The sequence below is a fragment of the Hesperophylax consimilis genome, chromosome 3 (assembly GCF_061612785.1).
Source record: "Hesperophylax consimilis isolate HC1 chromosome 3, BYU_Hcon_1.0, whole genome shotgun sequence".
NCBI lineage: Eukaryota > Metazoa > Arthropoda > Insecta > Trichoptera > Limnephilidae > Hesperophylax > Hesperophylax consimilis.
Genome location: NC_142838.1, coordinates 3,933,187 through 3,953,390, shown reverse-complemented (window position 1 = coordinate 3,953,390; position 20,204 = coordinate 3,933,187). Strand labels below are relative to the sequence as shown.

The 20,204-nt window shown below is 35.5% G+C and overlaps 1 protein-coding gene across 1 annotated transcript in view; it reads left to right on the top strand.

The window, feature by feature from the left end:
- Positions 1-20,204, top strand: part of LOC149424849 (uncharacterized) — a 658,025-nt gene that overhangs the window by 222,363 nt on the left and 415,458 nt on the right. Inside the window, exon 5 of the mRNA XM_089647476.1 lies at positions 18,094-18,237. Within this exon, the coding sequence (XP_089503602.1) occupies positions 18,094-18,237 (144 nt within the window). The remainder of the gene's footprint in view (positions 1-18,093; positions 18,238-20,204) is intronic.

Sequence of the window (20,204 nt, the reverse complement as noted above, 5' to 3'; positions counted from 1 at the left end):
ATGCCTGAACGGATGACGAACCTCGTGCTGGCACAGTTGGTCTAAATAACAAATGTAGATCCTAGGAAATAAATTGTACAGCGCCCTTGAGGTGATTTTTCACAAAAACGGCGCTATACAAATTATCCAATTATTATTATTATTATTATTAGCGGTCAGCCAGACCGATAGCGAGGCCCGGTTTCCACGCGCTTTAGCCGGCTTCTCGATTGGCCCTCGATGAACTGTAGTGGGAAAGAGGGAAAAGATGCCCAAAGACCCTGAGAGAAGAGTGAGCATCAGGTCACCAGAGGCAGGGCGAAAGGGTACCAGTCCGTGCTGTCGCACCTCAGGCCATCTCATGGCGATGGGAGAGGCGCAGGCGGGTCGCGGTACAGCTTTCTCTGGGGCTTCATCTCCCGTTTTAATGCAGGCCCGGGTCTATTCTACCCTCTAAAAGGGGTGATGAATGATACATTACATTTCAAAATTCAGTTCTAGCTAAACTAAATGATAAAAAAAAATTAATAAAGCCTTGTTCATTCTAGAATTGGTTGTCGTACGCTGTTTAACGAAATAAAAAACAAAATGAAGAAAGTCAAAGTTATGTAATTCATCAGTTGTCATCAACAGGCTTTGGACAGCAAGACCTTTAGGAAACGGCAAAAATTAAATATAAATTTAAGAATAATATCTGCAAAACCATATCATCAGCATCGCATTGACAATGTAATGTGGTAATAATGGTAAGCTAGAAAAGCAATTGGAAAAAAATATATATTCAAGAAATAACAGGAAATTGGAGATGAACAATTAGTCTGGCATCGTATCCTAGGTTCATAGACTGTATAATGTTATATATATATATATAGCTTTCTCAATAGAAAGTGCGTGGCAATGCTGAAAAATATCAATTACAGAGAATAGAAAAAAAAACAAAAACAACAAAAATGGGAGATATCAGGAATAAACGTTCAACCATCAAGCATGAGTAATCATTTTAACACTTCAAAGCATATTCATTAAGTATACGAGTGATAGAAGAGATCCCGGGAACACAGGAACAATACGCGCAGAATGTGAAACAAATCTGAGTTTAGTCTGAATCAGCGACTCTGAGCACAGGGCATTTCTCAACCCAGGACTTGATAAACTCAAACGTGGCACTCAATCCAGCGTTCTATGCTAGTCTTGTTATTCCTCTTTAAACATCCAACATTTCCTGTCTTACATCCATCATTATCTTGCAGTGCCAAAGAATGTGCCTGGCGTCCTGGTTGTTATCACTAAATGTGCAATTCGGGTGAGGAAAAAAGGTCAAGCTGAAGCTAAATTCAGTGGCCCTTTCCATTCTAACTTTAACTGAAGGAAAGAAGGATATAGTCCATCTGCCTTTCGTCAAACTATCCCATCACTCCTGCCAGATACTCTACTCTACTGCTCTTCCCAGTGTCAGCCCAATGCCCAGGTGGACCACAGCTCTTCCTCTAGTGAGTTCCGTTTTTGACAAAATTTCTCTTATTTCTAAATCAATTGGTAGAGCACCGGCCAGAACCGGCAACGTATCTAAGGCCACCGTCTTGAGCGCCCGAGAGCGCCAATAGGGAAGTCTTCTAACCCCGCTTCAGAGCCGAGTCTATCAAGATTGCTTCCACACACTATCACGATGTTTCCACACAGAAGCAACGTACGAAACTTACGCCACATATACCCCAATGTACAGGAGGCGAATCGTCAAAGAACGCAATCTCTACTCGGCTGTTGAGAATCTTCTCAGTTTCTGAAACAGAGCCTGGGCCCTGGTGGAGACTCTCGTGACGTGAGCTAGGAATAAAGAAGATCTATTCAATAATATCTACCATTCTGATGAAAGGGTTTCTGCCTCGGCTGAGCATGCCTTTCATCAGGAGACCCACTGTTTTACTTTCCCCGTGCGAGCTTCTCTCATAAACTTTCTTCAGCCTTAGATTTAACTTATTTTCTACTATGCCCAGAGACTAAATACAATTTTTCGTCGACGTAGTCGATCAATTTAGAACTTTTAGCCAAGGATTACCCAGAGAAGTCATCGAACAAGATTATCGGGATGGACCGACATGTGGAATGTCCGATACTAAAACGTCACAGTGCCTTATGATAACTCTCAAGAGTTTAGATGGGTAAATCCTGCTTTTCGTATTGGTAAGTATCATCGGCCAACACGTGTGATCAAAGGCACCCGAGATATCAAGGAAGATGCCTATGATGTATCTCGTAAGAAATATACTTTTCTCAGCAATTATATATTTTTCGCGTGCGAAGATTTGTATATTTAATGGTAGGAACTATACTTTAGCTTCCCTTTTACAAAAATTCACCGACCGCCATTGCCAAGTATCATATTAGTATGTTCCTTCCCATTCACTTGGCTATGCTGTCCCTGTGTACCCTAGAGGTCCATCACTTACAAAATTGTATGTAGACAATTTGCAGGTATAAATGAATATTGGCAGAGTAGAACTCCCTCCGGACCACCTGCTGAGACCGTGAAGAGTGTCTCTCTCTACGCAGTTGGTGCTATAGCACATTCTTTCACAAACAGTTTCAACGGCCTCATGTGTGGCCGTGGTTTTTCCTTAAAATAAAATTACAAAATAAAAAGTTTTTTTACTTCGAAACTGCAAGTATTTAAAAAAAAGTATAAAATGCTTTACTTTGCGTATGTACGCAGTTTACTTTGCATAGGTATGCAAGTACTTTGCGTATGGCGTGTAAAATCGGGAGAGGCTGTTTTTGGGAGACCCTTTAACCTCTCCAACTGGTCTCTCGACCCTTCACCTTGCGCCGCAGTGAAAGGGATACATCGTATGTCCATCACTCATGGACACACTGATCTCTAGATTCCTACTCAACCCTCATACCTTATACATTCTCAGAACTTCCTCTCCTTAAAAAAGACTCTCCACACAGCATCCCAAAAGATGACACTGGCCCTTAGGGGAAATATTTACTTCGTAGCCTTCTGTGTGGGGTTAATGTAAAAAATAGTGCTATGAAGTACACATCTCGAGTCTGGAATCCCAGAAAGGATCGATAAAGTGCAAATCGTTTTACAGGATATTAGAGTTTCGTGGCTATCGTCTCTTATCTCTGTCTTGAGGAGTCGGCCGTATTTTTCAAGATTTCGTCCGTGGAAAGTCGTAGGAATTTTTTTTAAATCATCGCCTCTGTGATAGATTGTCCTGAATTACTTGAACAAATTCTATTAAGAATGCTCACCAGACAAACCAGACATTTTCTTATTTATTAATAAAACTTTTGTAAAACACAATAAAACACTTTGGTTTTACAATGGGTTATTTTGTTTTATACAATTTATACTGCTCTTCCACTAAAATCAAATGCTTGTGGATGGAAAAGGAATGTAAATTTGTCAACAAAATATCGGTTTAATAATATATCAAAACCTCACATTAAACAACTCTCAATTCAAAACTAACTAACACTAACACAAAACATATTCATTCTCCGCGCTTCACACATTTTTAATATTTCACTCAGTGAATTCGACTTATTTAACACAGCACCTCACATTTTCAAACCTAACATCAATAAATCACATTCACACAAAACATAATGTATAGTATGTATTGACTACACATAATAGATCCATCCCTTTCGCCTTCATCCCACCATGCTATCCACATAGGGCATTTCGCTCTTTTAACTAATGACTTTGCCGCCCCCGGCAATTGGCTATTGTAACTCTTTTATGTTAAATAACATTTAAGAAACATCAGTGGAAACCTATTATTTGTTCTATGAATATACATTTTATATCATACATTATCAAAATAAATAATCTTTATAAATAAAAATGTAAACGTTCGTTTGTTCGAAATCTTAAAATTTTTCACCGATTGGTTTGAAATTTTGAAACAGCGTTTCAATCGAATACGCGTGAGTTTTTATATACCTATTATATATAAATGTCACCTGTAACAGGTAAAATGCACAAACTAGCGACGGGGTACGGCTAGTATAAAATATAAGTTTAGTACTTTTTAAAACTGGGGCTAGCTAAAAGTGTAGCTATATTCTGAGAATGCACTTCGTGGTTTTACAAATCTACATAACTGGAAATGACACGGCATTTGTAATTTATTTTAATGTACATTTCGGTTTTTTAAACGACTTTCTATCTTTCTTTCACTATCCAAGCATTTTTATATGATGAATTTTGACCGGGAAGGAAGTGAAATAATCGTAGGAATAGGTGTCCTGCATTTTACGAACATACGTATATATTTCACGAACTTGGAAAATTAAGTATACTATTCGTGCATGTTTAACTAAAAACCAGTATACCTACATACGTATGGGTAAAAACATGCATTGCAGATAAAACAAAATACCCTACCGAATTCCTGAGCGTTATTTAATTGTGTTTCGCCCGTTCTATTTTTGTAGAGCTCTATGTATGTATATATTTATTTAATTTGATATCAAATCAGTTTCTTATTTTTTTAATGTTTTATCAGACCTATGTAATAAAATTGTAAATTTTATACACAGTTAATTATTTGTAACATTTAGATCAGAGGTTCCCAAAGTGGTCTATATGGACTCCCAGGGGTCGATATCGGCTTGCTGGGGGTCTATGTCAACGAGAAAAAAATTTGTGGGTCCACGAGATTCCAATGGGGGTACATACGAGCGAACCCCCATTTACCTTAAGTCAACATTTAGGAGTTCCGTAAATGACACAATACACCTAACACAGTTTACGTAATACTAATAATAGACTGAGAAATTACTTATTTGATATTTGTATGTTTATGTATCGTAAAGTTGTTTATTAAGGTATGTAAATAGATTCTACATTCATTTTCTCGTTAGAATTAATATATTCAAGCAAAACATTGCACATTGGAAGCCGCGAATTTTCCTAGTTCCCCAACTTGTTTTTGAAAAACTTCCAGGGTAATAAAGACGTTCAACATTTAAATGGACTTCACACAGACTTCAAAACTAAGTTTGAGGACATTTCGACTATGGAAATGCAACTTTGAAGAATCGGATATCATGTGACAAGAAGAAATGATCGGAATAAGCGCTAATAAAGAACTTAAGGGGCAGTTCTGTAGGGCTAGCTACAGAAAGAAATTCCCGTTGCTTATCCTGCTTCATTTTCATTTGGTGTAATACCTCACAAGGCTGCACAATGTAAAGACAGAGCAACTATGCCGCCACCCGGTTAATGGGCAGGCAAGGGAAGGGAATCTTTTTACTAAAAAAATAAATTATTATCACATGGGACGTTATTAGTTTTAGGAATATTCAATATTCGGCAGGCAGGGGGTCTACGGAAAAAAAATATTTGGCAAGTGGTTTACGGGGCAAAAAGGTTTGGGAACCTCTGATTTAGATGAATAGTAATCGCAACTCAATCTGAGTAGGTGGTTACTGGATCAATTTATTTTTATTATCAATCTGAGTGTATCTATCTAATGTGTTTTGATTTTTATTCTGAAGTATAATTGACCTTATTTTTTTATGATAAAGTAATGTTTATAAGACTAGGTTTTTATGCATAGCACAAAAGATAAAAAAATTTTGTAAGCAATAATTAGTCGCCTGCAATATTAATACTTGTTATTGTTTACAGGTGAAAAAATATAATAAGCAGTAATTGTAGATTATACTAGTACATATTGAATTTTTGGCGTGTTGGAAATAAGCCGACGTAGCTCAGTGGTCCAGAGCACCTGACCGGATTTCAGAATATTTATAATATTATTATATTTATTTTAACTCGGGAGATATCTTCAATTTGTATTTATATTTCAGGCGACTAGTATTTTTAATAATATTTTTTTATAATTGACCTGACAATAATTGTTTTAAAGGTATCGTAATATATTTAGGTTGGTGAACCAGCGTACTATTTTTATGTTTGATCTTTGTTATTTTTTATTTAATCGGGAGGCGGTATGGGTACCGGCACCTCGGGAACCACTTACTGGATAACCAACACTTCTGCCATAGGTAATCCCAAGTGGTTTGCTACGTTTGGTGACTTACCAGGGGTGTCGGGGTTCATGGGGTGAGGTTTTTTCGGGTCTTGGTAGCGGATGCCGATGGAGGATGAAGGACTTGCAGCTGTGGAATTGAACACACTACGCCTGGATGGAGACCCCAACGCGATGTCGATTCAGCCACCGACCGGTCATAACTAACGCAGAATTAAACTCCGTCATGAAACGCCTTCATATATATATAAGGAGAAAAGTAACTATATTTACACCACGAGTATCAAAAGTCTATCAACTATCTAAGGCTGAGGCCAGACGTAATTTTGTGACTTGTGAGTCGGGTCTTTTGAGTCGCGTAATTTATGCTGCATTTTGGTTTTAATAATATTATTAAAATAGTATAACAGTCCTTGATATTTTGTTACTGCACTCTATACAGGGTATTTGGGGGTAAAGTGCGCAAGTTTCAAGAGGTGATTATGTTGGTAAAAGTAAAAAAGATAAATTTATTTTGTTTGAATTTTCGTCATTTTTTTCTCATATTCCATACAGGAATATTGTTTTCTCCTTTCAAATAATTCAAATTTTGAAACTGAAAATTTCCTTAAAACTTTAAATTTCAAAAAGTTTTTTTTTACTTGTACAATCATGTAGAATTACCTCCCGAAGTTTGTGCACTTTACCCCCGGACACCATGTATTTTTCTTTATTACTGATATGTGCATTCTAACTGCTTATATTAGGTTTATACTTATTTTTCTCAAGCGTGTATATACAGTACCTACATAATAAAATGTTAAAGCCTAAATTGGGCGTGAATATATACATCAATAAATGAATATTTTACCCAAAGCTGGATTAAAAAACCCTCAACACACTACTTCTCTCCAAGGAAATTACAGCGAGTTGTTTTCAAACTTTTATCATTTAGCTTTAGAAATTTCGACCATTTTGTCGGTAATATAAATTTGAGTTCACACTTGTGAACTAGTTAGTGCTTCCATTGGTTACGGGGTAGATTTGCGGATAAATTTCTCTAGTTATGGATTTGATTCCGAATTAATATTACGAACCTATATCTACAGTACCACTATTGATATATAGGTTGGTTTATCTAATATTCCATCCTGAACAACTAACCTCGATAGCATAGTTTCAAACCACTCCCAATGGTTTCAACACGTGTACCCACAAGCGCCTTCTTAAATCTGTGGTATTTGGCTATTGACTTATTTTAATTGTCAAAGTATTGATGATTTTTGGAGCAAGAAAAGTAAACTGTGACTGAGCCAGTGAGGTTTTTGTTATTGGAAAAATAAAATTGGATTTGTTGGAATATTTTGTATTTTATATCGATTCAAAAATATTTTTTTTTATGAATTTTAATTTGAAAGAGGAGGATATATATTTGAAATTTAAGGATTTTTATATTAAGTACTTTATAGTCCTTTGTTGGGTGAATATAATTTACTTTGTAAATTGTCCGTTTTATTATTTTTTGAGTTTTAAGTATTGGATCTAATATTGCTTTAGAGCATCCTCCCTTGGCTTATATACCGTGAGATATCCAGATATTCCAGCCACTAGCTAATGCTTCTATGGAAGAGGGGTCTTGAAATATTTGATCATATATTGTAACAAATAAACAAAAATGTACTTATATAATAAAAAAAATTATAAAATAAAAAATATATAATTGATTGACATTGGGAAAAGTAAACTTTTTTTAGTGTATTTTTATTAAGTACTCTAGCTGTACCTACCCAACCACTCGTTACTGTGGCACAATCTGTCTGCGCAGATAGATAAATAATAGCGCGTGTTTCTTTAACGTCCAACAGATTAAGCTGTTTTTCAAAAATATGATGTTTTTACCTGTCACAGGTGACACTTTTATAATATAGGTTTATAAAAACTTACGCGTATTCAAACGCAACGTTGTGTAAACATTTCAAAGCAATCGGTGAAGAGCTTTCAAAGATTTAAGATTTTGAACAAACGAACATTTAAATTTTAATTTATAAGGATATTTCGTAATGATCTGAATCTTGTATTCCAATACAATCTATATACCAGTTTTGTATACGGTTTGTAACATATTATTACATGATTTTGTATTGTCAATTTTAAAACCCAAATATGTAATAGAATCTACTCTTTCCAGTGGGTTGCATAGAGAGCTAGAAAGTTCACTAAAATAATGTATTTTTAGTACATGATTAGTTGAGGGCTGACTTGGATGGTTAAGACTAAATGTTAGTTATTTAGTTTTGCTAAAATTCGTCGTAATTTTTATCCAGCCATTGCTTAATATTTTTTTTTAAAAAAGAAAGACAAACATTCCCGGATTACGAATAACCTGACAATATTTGAAAATCTCCTACTACCACCACAGTAAGCTGAAAATGTTGCTTGTGTTGTGATGGAGGACTTAGCCAGCCGAGGAATTGAACACACTATGCCTGAGTGGGCAAATTTTGTAACATAATTTCTGCTTTACGGAATGTGTCTTCCCATGTTTTACTTTTTAGTACTAGAGCAATATCATCGGACAATTTGATTATATTGCCATCAATTAGTAGTCTACATAAACCCACATACTAACACTTAATGTCAATAAAACAAAATATCTCGCATTTTTTATGGCTGGCCGCAAACATACGTTTTCCGTATTCGATTTACGAATTCGTTTTCCGTATTCGGAATTCCGTGAGACTAGCGCAAACGTTCGTTTTTCTTCATTCGGAATGTATAAACGTCAGAACCAGTGTTGCCAACAAGGGCGATATATCGCCATTTAGGCTACTCAGAGCGAGAAGAATCGGCGCCGAAAAAATCTAAAAGGCGACTGGTCGCCAATTAAGCTACTTCAAAAACATCAATTTTAAACATGTCCCGAAATTCTCTAGCCACCCCCCCCCCCCCCCATGAAATTTATTTTTCGGGGACAAATTTTATATTTTCTTGAAATTCTCTAGCCACCCTCCCCATGAATTTTTTTTATTTTCTGGGGACAAATTTTATTTTTTTGAAATTCTCTAGCCACCCCCCCCTACAAAATTATTTTCACGTAAAAACATCAATTTTAAACATGTCCCACCTAACAGCAAATTCGGCTACTTTACGCTACCTTATGTATGAGAAACGGCGATATTAGGTCAAGATCCGTTGGCAACACTGAATTACGAATGGAAATTTCCGTACGTTTGCGTCGGCACAAACAAACTGTATGCAATAGCTGCGTTCCACATAACGTCATTAGGTTTTTTCCATTCGTTTTCTCCGAACGCGCCGGCTGGCATTCGGAACGTGCGTAAGGAATTTGTTCCGTTCGGAACTAAAACGAACGTGTGCGGCAGTTAATGTATTTTCTACTGATTCCGTGCATTCGGATGTCCGAATACGGAAAACGAATTCGGAAATCGAATACGAAAAACGTATGTATGCGGCCAGCCTATAACAGCCATCGGATGACTTTATTCTCAAATTACATACATGCCAATAAATCTATCAACATAATCAATTTTATAGCACACTTTAAAAGCATCAAATATCTTGGAATCGAAATCGATGAAAATTTCCGATGGAACTCAATTACAAAAAACTCATTAGGTATATATTTTTGTTTAGAAACATTCATAATATCTTCAAAATAAACCACATTTAAAAGTGTACTACGCTTTGTGTCAATCACTAATAGATTACGGGATAACTGGTTGGGTTCTGCCTTGAGCACTTACACAGAGCGGCTCAATAAGGCCCAAAAAGGAGTACTAAAGACAATTTTAAAAGTTCCGGTCAGAACTCCGACAGACAATTGTTTTAAAACTTCCAAGTCTACAAATGTGCGAAAACTTTATTAAAAAAAATATTTTATTTAAAATAAAATAAAATCTCAGAAAACTCCACTGCCCAACATTCTGATTCCACAATGTGTCTTCCCAGGTCTCTTATCTCCTCTCCACACCCCCTTGGTTCCCTGAAGGCCCCACGAGTGAAAAGAGCACTACCCCTTCGTTCCCTGAACGCCCCACAAAAGTAAAGAGCATCATCTCTTCTCACCACTCACCTTTAATTCCCTGAAGGCCCCACAAGGGAAAAGTTCAGGGAGGTGGCCTCAGCTCTCCTCTCCACTTTTCATTGGTTCCCTGAAGGCCCCACGAGGGAAGAGTTCAGAGAGGTGGCTTCAGCTCTCCTCTCCACTCCTCACTGGTGTCCTGAAGGCCCCACGAGGTAAAAGGGCTTTGCCTCTTCTCTCCACCCCTCATTGGTTCCCTGTTGACCCCACGACGGAGGAGTCCACTTTCCATTGGTTCCCTGAAGGCCCCACAAAGGAAGAGGATTTTATCTCTCCTCTCCACTCCTCCTTTGTTCCCTGAAAGCCCCTTGATGGAAGAGTCCAATTTCCTTTGGTTCCCTGAAGGCCCCACGATGGAAAAGAACATCATCTCTAATCTCTACTCACCTTTGGTTTTTTGAAGGCTCCACAAGGGAAGAGTTCGGGGAGGTGGCCTCAGCTCTCCTCTCCAATTTTCGAATAGTCCAATTTTCATCCCACAAGCATCTAGGGAAATAGAAGATCCACTCCAGCAGAGTCCCGAGTGATGGAGTGAGGTCTAAATACTCGGAAATGCGATCCCATTTCTCGGAAGCACAGTTCGTGACACTGTTCCTTAGGTCATTCAGCCTGAGTACGGTAGCTTACACCTTAGCTTGAGATTGCTATTGCAGTTCGTATTTCAACTCCATGAGTGATTGGTGCACCACTAAAAAATTCACCAAAATTTCGTCTAATTTATCTTATTTAGTTGAATTATTCGGAACGGTGGAATTTCCACAGTGAATTATGTTCCAACACGTAGACCAGTATTATCCAAAAATTTACTCGTAAATAACTTTAGTCAAATTACACGGGTTTGTGCAAAATTAAAACATGCAAACACGGGTCGTAAAGACATGATATTCAAACAAAATAAACATCTTGGTCAGTTCAGACAATAATAAATACCGAACAAAACACTTATAATAAATTCACAGGTGATAATAATGAAATAGCTCTTAGAGACGGAAACCGGGTAGGGTTACCTGTAATAATGATACAAGACCCTAAACAAACCCTCGATAAAATCATTTATAATTCACCCCGGTATGAAGGGGGAATATATTATTTAAACCAACGCTATGTCACATTTGTTAAGCACTCTAGTTTACAGCATCTCAGTTAGGCTAAACAAAAAATAAAAATTTTACAACAACAAATCGTTAAAGCAGAAAAGATAATTGAAGTTAAGATCGGGACTAAGGTGGAAAAATTATAAACACATTTAATCAAATTTAATTTGTGGCGTATTTTAGTTAATTATACCATAACACGATTCTCTCATAAGGAGAAAGTTTAAATTAAAATGCTTTGAAATCGTTTCTCATGATTAAATTTGTATTGCGTTCGTGTGTTGATAATATATTGTACCTTATTAAATTCCGAAAATAGCGATCCTAATCTTGTTTGCATTGGAATTTATATTGTGTTTAGAACGATTACAATGTTAATAATCTTTATAGAATGTTGTGTTGATATAAATAATCATACTTTTTATGATCAAGTTAATAAATATGTCGATTTGGAAAGGAATTGTGCTTCCAAAAAGTTCCAGGGAATTGTTTTACGCAATTAAAAAAGGAATGAAAAAATTACTGACAATCACACTATTTACTATAATAGTATATTTATTTAATGCGGTATCTGAAACAGTGAACGAAAAATTAAATTATTTAAAAAAAAAATCAATTCAAAGTTAATATTCAAGTTCTTTTCAGTTTCTGTTATTGTTTCAGTTCTGTCAAGTAACTGGCCTATAATAATATGATAACAGAACTTAAATTAGACTTTTGCGGAACCCGAAAATTAAAATTTGATGAATTGTTGAAATTCTATGAAACAACCCATCGTTAGTATTCAGTTAACCTTAATATATAGCAGAAAGCCTTTATCTTCCAATAAAATATTCAGGCAGAAAGGTTTTCTTTAAGTTTGCATATACATTTGTCATTTCTATTTTTTGACTTTATAATATTAATTTAGTCTTCGAAAATAGGGAAAGGTTTCGCATTTTCCAAACTGTTTCTAAAAGAGAGTTTTAAAAGTCGGTCGAAGCCGGGTAGTTAAACTATTAAATAATAAAGTGGTGAAATTTTACATAATTCATCCGTCTACTGATTATGAAAATACGTTCGTTTTCAAAAATCTTAATGTGACAGAATATTTTTTTACAAATCGACAAATGCTTTATAAAAATCGTTTCCAATTAATAAAGAGCAAAACAACACAAAAAGACCCTCGTTACCGACTAATTGATTGTTTTAGAAAACAGCCAAAAAGATCTTTATCATCTCAAATTAACGAGAGAAAGACAATTATTATGGATTGGAAACTTAATACAGACTTTATTCTCGTGGAAAATTGTTAAATATCTAAGAATCTTTATATATCAGGAAATAATATTTATTTCATGCTTTCCTGAAGATAAAAAATGTCTGACAAGCCTGATGCTCATTATAAATACCATAATGCCACACTTTCCATTTAGGAATATTTAAACGATTATTAAAGCTTCGCATTAGCATTTTTAAATTAATTTTCAGATGAAAAAGGTATTTAGCATCCCTCGAACATTAAGATTTGTTTAAAAGGGAGTTTTTTTGTATAAGAAGTTATGTAAGTATCTGTTTTTAGTACGTGTCCTAAATGATTCTTTATCAATGTAGAAAAATCGCCGTTATCATTATTTTTTATGTGCTAGCTAACATTTATTATCATTATAATAATAATAATAATTGGATAACTTGTATAGCGCCGTTTTTGTGTAAAATCAGCCCTGTACAAATTTATAATACATTTGTACAATTATCTATGTTATTACTAACTATTTAATTCTAGACAATATACCGTCTAATACTTACCTGGTAGGTCACTTGAGATTAACACTTAATTAACATTATCTAATTGTTTATTAGCAAAATTTAGATACAGGATTTAGGACATAATTGGAAAATTGAATATAACTGGACTTTCTATTGGGAATGGTATATTTAATTTAAGGGTATTACAGCTTAAAAAAGTAAGTTTTTAGTTTAGATCTGAATTCTGTTCTACTTGTTAAGGATCTTAGTTCTGGAGGGAGTTTATTGCAAGCCTTTGGCCCAGATACTCCGAAAGCGCGATCACCAAACTTAGTATTTGGCTTTCGCTTAGGTTCTATCAGACTGCCTACAGCTGATGTTGCTGATCTAAGAGTTGACTGCCTCAGACCAGTGTTTTCCGGGACGTATAGCTTAGAGATATTGGGTGGGGCCATTTCATTGATGGATTTAAACACCATCCAGCACAGTTTGTACTGGATTCTTTCAAGGCACTTGAGCCAGTAAAGGTTACGAAGGTGTTCTGAAATGTGCGAATATTTTGAAACCCTGGTTATGAGCCGTGCTGCTGCATTAAACACTGATTGAAGTTTTCCAATTTGATATTTTGGAAGGCTGGCATGAATGCCGTTGCAGTAATCGACACGTGAGACTACGTACGAGTTGTTAAGTAGTTTTGTTGTTTCTGTAGGAAGGTTTCTTCGGACAGACTTGAGTTGTCTTAGGTGAAAAAAAACGGTGCTTACAGTCCTATTTATTTGACTTTTAAACAAAAAGTCTGAATCCAAATTGACACCGAGAAGTTTGACTGTTGTTTTTGGAATGATATCGCTGCCAGAAATAGTAATAGGTGAATCGTCTATTATTAATTTATTTATATTTATTTAACACCCAGAGGGCTTTTATATGTAGGTGGTACAATTTTAATGACAGACAGTTTTGAAACACGAGAAAGAAATAACAAAAATAAAATTACATTAAAAATATATATGCAAGAAACAAAATTTAAAAAAAAAACAAGAACATAAATTAAAAAATACAGCGATTTGTGTGTGTGTTGCAGTAGAACAGTGTATTTTGTCGTATGGTTATTGAAGGAATTCGTAAGTTTATGAGTTGCAGAAGTTTGCAACAGTCGAATTTATAGTTTAGAATCATGAATAAAAAAGTTAAGTCGTTTATTTTACGCCTGTCTTCCAATGTGTGTATTTTTAGATTATTTAATAAGAAATGAAAGGTAAATAAAATGTCTATGAAATGTTAATGTTTGTCTGTGGCCGCCCAGAGAAACTTAGTCTTAGATGGATTGAGCTTCAGCTTGTTTGAAGACACCCAACGAGTTATTGCTTCTAGACATTCAGTTATACGAATCTTGAGACTATTGATTTCGTTTGGATCGCAGTAAAAAAAACATGCTGATCGTCAGCGTAGCAGTGAGACAAGAAATCAAATGACTCGATTATTTTGGCGACATCATTTGTAAAAAGGATGAAAAAAAGTGGACCCAAAACGGATCCCTGGGGTACCCCTGAAGAAAGTGTTGCGAAGTTGGACAATTTATGTCCAACCCTCACGGTTTGTAAGCGATTGGATAAATAGGATACAAGCCAATGAATTCAAACCAAATGTTTCTTCTAATCTCCTAATGAGGAATTCATGAGCAATCGTGTCAAACGCTGCACTCATGTCTAGAAGTGAGATAAGTGATAACTTACCTGACTCTACGGCAAGAGTTATGTCTGATACCATACGAAGTAGTCCGATTTCACTTGAGTGGAACTTTTTGTACACAGATTGACGTTTTGCGAATAATTTATTTGAATTCAAGTGACTGGTTATTTGTGCGGCAACAATTTTCTCCAGGATTTTTGAAATAAAAAGTTTTGAACGGGTCGATAATTAACCAAGTTATCGGCGTCTAGTTGTGAATTTTTCAGTATTGGTGTAACTACAGCTGACTTGAGTGGTTCAAGACAGTCACCCGTGGAGGGTCAACTAGGAATGGAGCTCAAACAATAGAACATTGTTAACCATGTCGGTATAGGATTAAGACTGCACAGCTTATTAGGCGAGTTTGAAATAATTTTTATTACTTTTTCCCGCGTTGTGGGTTTGTAGGAAGACAAAATTCCTTTAGAATTTTCAGTGAATATTGGCGGAGGGGCGTGAGATGCGGAAAGACAAATGGATTCAATTTTTTCCCTAAAAAAAATTGAGAAGGCTTCCGGGGTAATAGCTATTTTCGTTGGAACAGTGACTTCGGAAATTACAGTCTTTATTGAGTTCTAGAGACGTCGTGGGTTGGTTCGCTCAGAGTTAATCTTTTCTTTCCAATACTCTGATCTTTTTGAATTTATTTTACTCGTATACTGTTTTTGTGCAAGGATCCACTCGTCTCTTGTAGTTACAGAAGAGTTTTTCCTATTGGTCCTCTCTAATTTCCGCACAAGTCTCTTCTGGTTTCGACATTCATCGTCAAACCAGCGGTCAGACTTTAGAACTTTTCGTGTTTTTGATGATGTCGGGGCATATTTATTTAACAGACATGAAAGTGTTTTATTATATGTCTTGACAAGTTTGGAAGGAGCCTTTTTGTCCCAAACATTGGGTGTACATAATAGAGAGGTCTGTAATTTTTCCATAGGCGGGGCTGAGCAATCAAAACTTGGATTTTTGATTCCTAATGAATTATTTTTTTTTAATTTATAGTACCTACACTTGAAAATGGAAATATTTAAGTTTAATCTACTTTGTATGAAAGGTTTCACTAACGATATATATATTATTGGTTAGCCCTGATAAATCAATGTTGATTCACTTTCACGTTCCTGGTTTCCGAGTATGTATTATTGTAAAAATCATACTACAGTTTCAGGCCACAATTCTATTACACACAACTGGTAATACGTATGCAATGTTAGCTGATGTTTTAAATATACTTCTATGGAAATATAAATATGTAGTGATTAAATATTTTAGCAATGCTTATATTAATGAGATCACTGCATGACAGGTATTTTTTGTGTTTCTTCTCTATTTCTTATAATAACGTTGTACCAATGTGTATTCTTTTTTCTTGTTAGCAATTTTTCTTTTCTTTCCATTGTACTATGAATGTCGATAACTTTCGTGAATGCAAATAGTCGTTTTTTTAAATAAATAAAATATTTTAAGGGAGCAAAACTATTTTCCGAATATTTTAACTAACTAACCATCATGCCGCTTCCGCGCAGGGGTAGGCAGAAAGGACGGACCGCCAAACAACTCAGTTTTGGAACACATTTCTTGCCTCATTCACATTCATACATCCTCTCATACATAATCTTCTATTGACGTGGCCCGACTCAAGTATCTGATTTACTTGATCGTGCCAGGTGTCTCCGACTGCTACCATTCGCATTTGAGTCGGTTCCATGATAAATCAACACAGTGACAATTCAACACACTTTTAAAAAGTGATATAAAGTCAAGAGAAACGATGAAAAAAAAATTTAACAAAAAAATTTAAAAACCTAACCTAACCTACATAACCCAGTTAATAAAGTTTTTGTTTCGTCACTTTCCATGAGTTAATATAACTTTTTAAAGATGTGATGAATTATCATTTTGATGAGTTATCCGGTCACCCAAAATCATACAAGAAATATGGAACCAGGCAAAATATATATTTGTTCGACAATAATTCCAAGACTTACGCAACACACAGGAACCGACTTCTCAAAATCACCTCAAATATCAACATATTTAATATAAGTTTAATAGATTTCAATCCCACCTCTTTTAATTCTTGCGTACAAATTATCCATGTACATATTGAATAACCACGGTGACATTACGCAGACTTATTTAACACGTTTTATGATATTCAACCACCCCGTAAAACCACCGTTCACCCTTAACACACGCAACGCTTCCCTCATACAGAGACGCAATTGCCAATTGTGAGATTCCTATTCAGCTCGTACTTGGACATCACCTTATATAGCTTTTTCCTGTCGACGCGGTTGTATGCTTTTTGTAGATCTACAAAGGCACAGAAAATTTTCTGTTTTTTTGCCAGATACTTCTCAGTGAGTATACGCAATGAAAAGATCTGGTCTGTGTACCCCCTTCCACTCGTAAAAGCATCTTGCACATCCCATATTTTATTCTTTGTTTCCTTTCTGGTTATTTTACATTACATTATTCAGCAGAAGTTTATTTTTTTTTCAATACCATCGGGTTGGTTAATAGAAATAGCCACCCTGCAATAAACCCATCTATAATATGTGTGTATATATGGGTGAATGAAAAATTACAACAATAAATGGATCATTTTAATAGCTCCTTTTTGTTAGGGCGATGCAATACGTCGTGTTATATTTTTAATCGAGCCGCTATCAATAACACTCCTTACGTAGATGGCGATAAGGCTTAAATTCCCGCTTAACACCATTCAGCTGTTTTGATTTAGGCAAGAAAAAAACATGGCCAAAAGGGGCCTTGCATTTTATTTTGTGGATGTTCAGGCATAAATATTTAAATGTTTTCCGATTATTTTATAAATAACTTAATTTGCCACATTATACAATAAAACCATAACCGAAAATGGGTTCATAATTAGGAAATTTTGAACTTTAAAGCAGTTTTCATAGGCCTTATAAATTATTTTTTCTGGGCTTATAAAAAGACTTATGTAAAAAATACTCGATTATTTCAAAGGCCAAGATGTAATATACTCGCGGTTTTTATTTAATGCATCTGAAACATTTCTAGGCGACCAAATTTTCAAACAAAAAACACATGATTTTGCATTACTACGTATGGCATCGCCTTAAAAATCAACTCAAGAGCGCTGAAAAATAATTTAATGAAGCTATTAAAAACAAAATTCGACCAGTAAAGAACATTTTTTTACTATAATTCATCTATTTTCAAACGTTTTTAATCGTTTGGTTTGACTCAAGATTGAACCTTTCTACCCAGGAACTAAAGTTGACAACACTACGAACCGAGCTGAATCCCGATTGGATAAGACCGACATTTATTGCGTATATTGACTGCAGTAATAACGTCAAATTTCAGTGAAATGCGTATATTACCGCATTTGTGTGCAAACGAATAGTTATAAAATCCAATGTTTCTTTTTAGAAGGAAGTCCTATAACTTTTTACCCTAATTTATGTTGGTTTTTCTTCTGCAGTGCGTCCCTCTCCCAGGACTTGGCTTCAGGCGTGGTTCCTATCAGTGCGTCTGCAGGAGGGGATTCTACTTCCCTGACGTCACGGCAGACCACCGCTTTTACAACGGAACAGTAATCGAAGAAGAATATGAGAAGCTGATGATGGTAAGTCTACAATCATTCTGTTAAATAATCAGTTTCCATCATCTTCATCGGTCGTATGGTGATTGATTTCCTGTGCCCACGAGATCTTTTTACATTAGCTCCCCACAGGAAGTCCTGATAAAAATAATTCTACTCAAGGCCTATGTCTTATTTGGGGATGCTGTGTGGATGGTCTTTTAAGGAAAATAAAACGAGGAGGCTCCGAGAAGGTTAAAGTAGGAATATGGGAGTCAATGTGTTCAGGAGTGACTGACGTATAAATCTCCATCCCTCCCATTGTGGTGCAAGGAGATGATTGAAGAGAGTCCAGCTGTAAAGGTCAGCCGGCCTGTCCCAATCTTGCCCTCCTCGCAGTTGATGGACAGATGCACCTGCTGTCAAGACCTAGATAAACCGCACCATTGCGAAGGCACCAAACTTAGTGAACAAGTTGGGGTTATATTTGGTAGAGGTGTTGCTTATGTAATGTGTCATTCCCGGGACGGCGGTATCCATACCCTGTGACGAGTTATATTCCTTGAACCCCTATATAGTGACATGATAGAGTTTGGGCACCACTTGGTGGATGCAACTTCACCCAATAACCTATATATTTACATTTACATAGACATTTGTTAATGTTCGATGCTCAGTGGGCACAATCGTCACGTGCAGCAATTATTGCACTGCTATTATATTTGTGTTTTTGAAAATTATTCATCGTATTTTCAGAAACAGAATAACAGTTTCCTTGTCACCTCTGAATACTGTATGAAGGATAAGAAAAGTAGTGAAGATAGTTCTAGAAAAATAAAATACGGGAAACCCAGAAGCCGGAAAATCTTTCCAGAGCCGAACTGTTCAACAACTCGGTTTAAGGAAGGGGTAAATTTAAATTAGGAAGGGGCGGTTGCCTGTGATTGGTCTTTGAAATCTTCTGTAAAAAAGTTCGTCGCCCATAAACACAAACTTATGTTATCTTATCTGTAAGCTTAGAAAACACTGATGAGAGAATGTAGAGATAAAAGCAGAGTTGCAAGACAATAATCACTGGAAACACTGAACACAGAACACCAAAGAGGTGGATCAGACGGTCTGCCTTTATTGAGTTCGATGGATAAAATCTATTTCATACGGTTGGCTAATAATATTGTGTTTACATTTAAGACACAACAATTTTAAAGTGTGATTTCATTTTGACGGTAGAACGTTATTATGCGGGGTTTAGAAATACTATTCAGAACTACGATTTTTGCTGTAGAAAAACTTTTAACAGCATTTAAACTAAATTAAATCAAACTAAATTGTTTCATATTAAGTTTTTATTTTATTATAATCTTTATATTCTCATTAGACATGAAATCGCAGTTTTATACTTGTATATTCACAGATCTATTTTGAATCTACTTTATAATGGATTACATCTACAACCTGTTATTATTTCCCATATAATACAGATATTCTCTCTTATAAACACTGCATTATGTATCGCTTTTATGTAAAAGGCTTTTTAGGCATTTATATAAATAAATACATTTTTGAGGCTTGTCGGCTTCGTGTGAATAAATTATTAATTTCTACGTTTTTACTTGCGAGGACAAATATGCTTTTCTCCTTAGTTTTTTGGGAATTATGCCGTGTTGCACTACCTCCTTTAGCCAACGTTTCGGACAACATTACAGGTGTGTAATTAGACATTTGACCTAATTATGACTAATTAGACACTTAAACGTTGAATACCGAAAAATTAATTAGTATAATTCCTCTGGCCGTAAAAATCTCAAATAATATTTTATAAAAAAAGAAATACTTTTAAAAAAATAATCAATTTTGTTTCTTGTTTTTTTTTCTCAGACAAATTGAGTTTGTATTTAAATACGTCAACCATGATGAAATAAAGTCGTAGAATAGCAGGAAAAGGAGAAATAAGAACGTTAGAAAATTAAGATCTAGTGAATGGAAAAATAACCATTCCATTTTTAATTGCC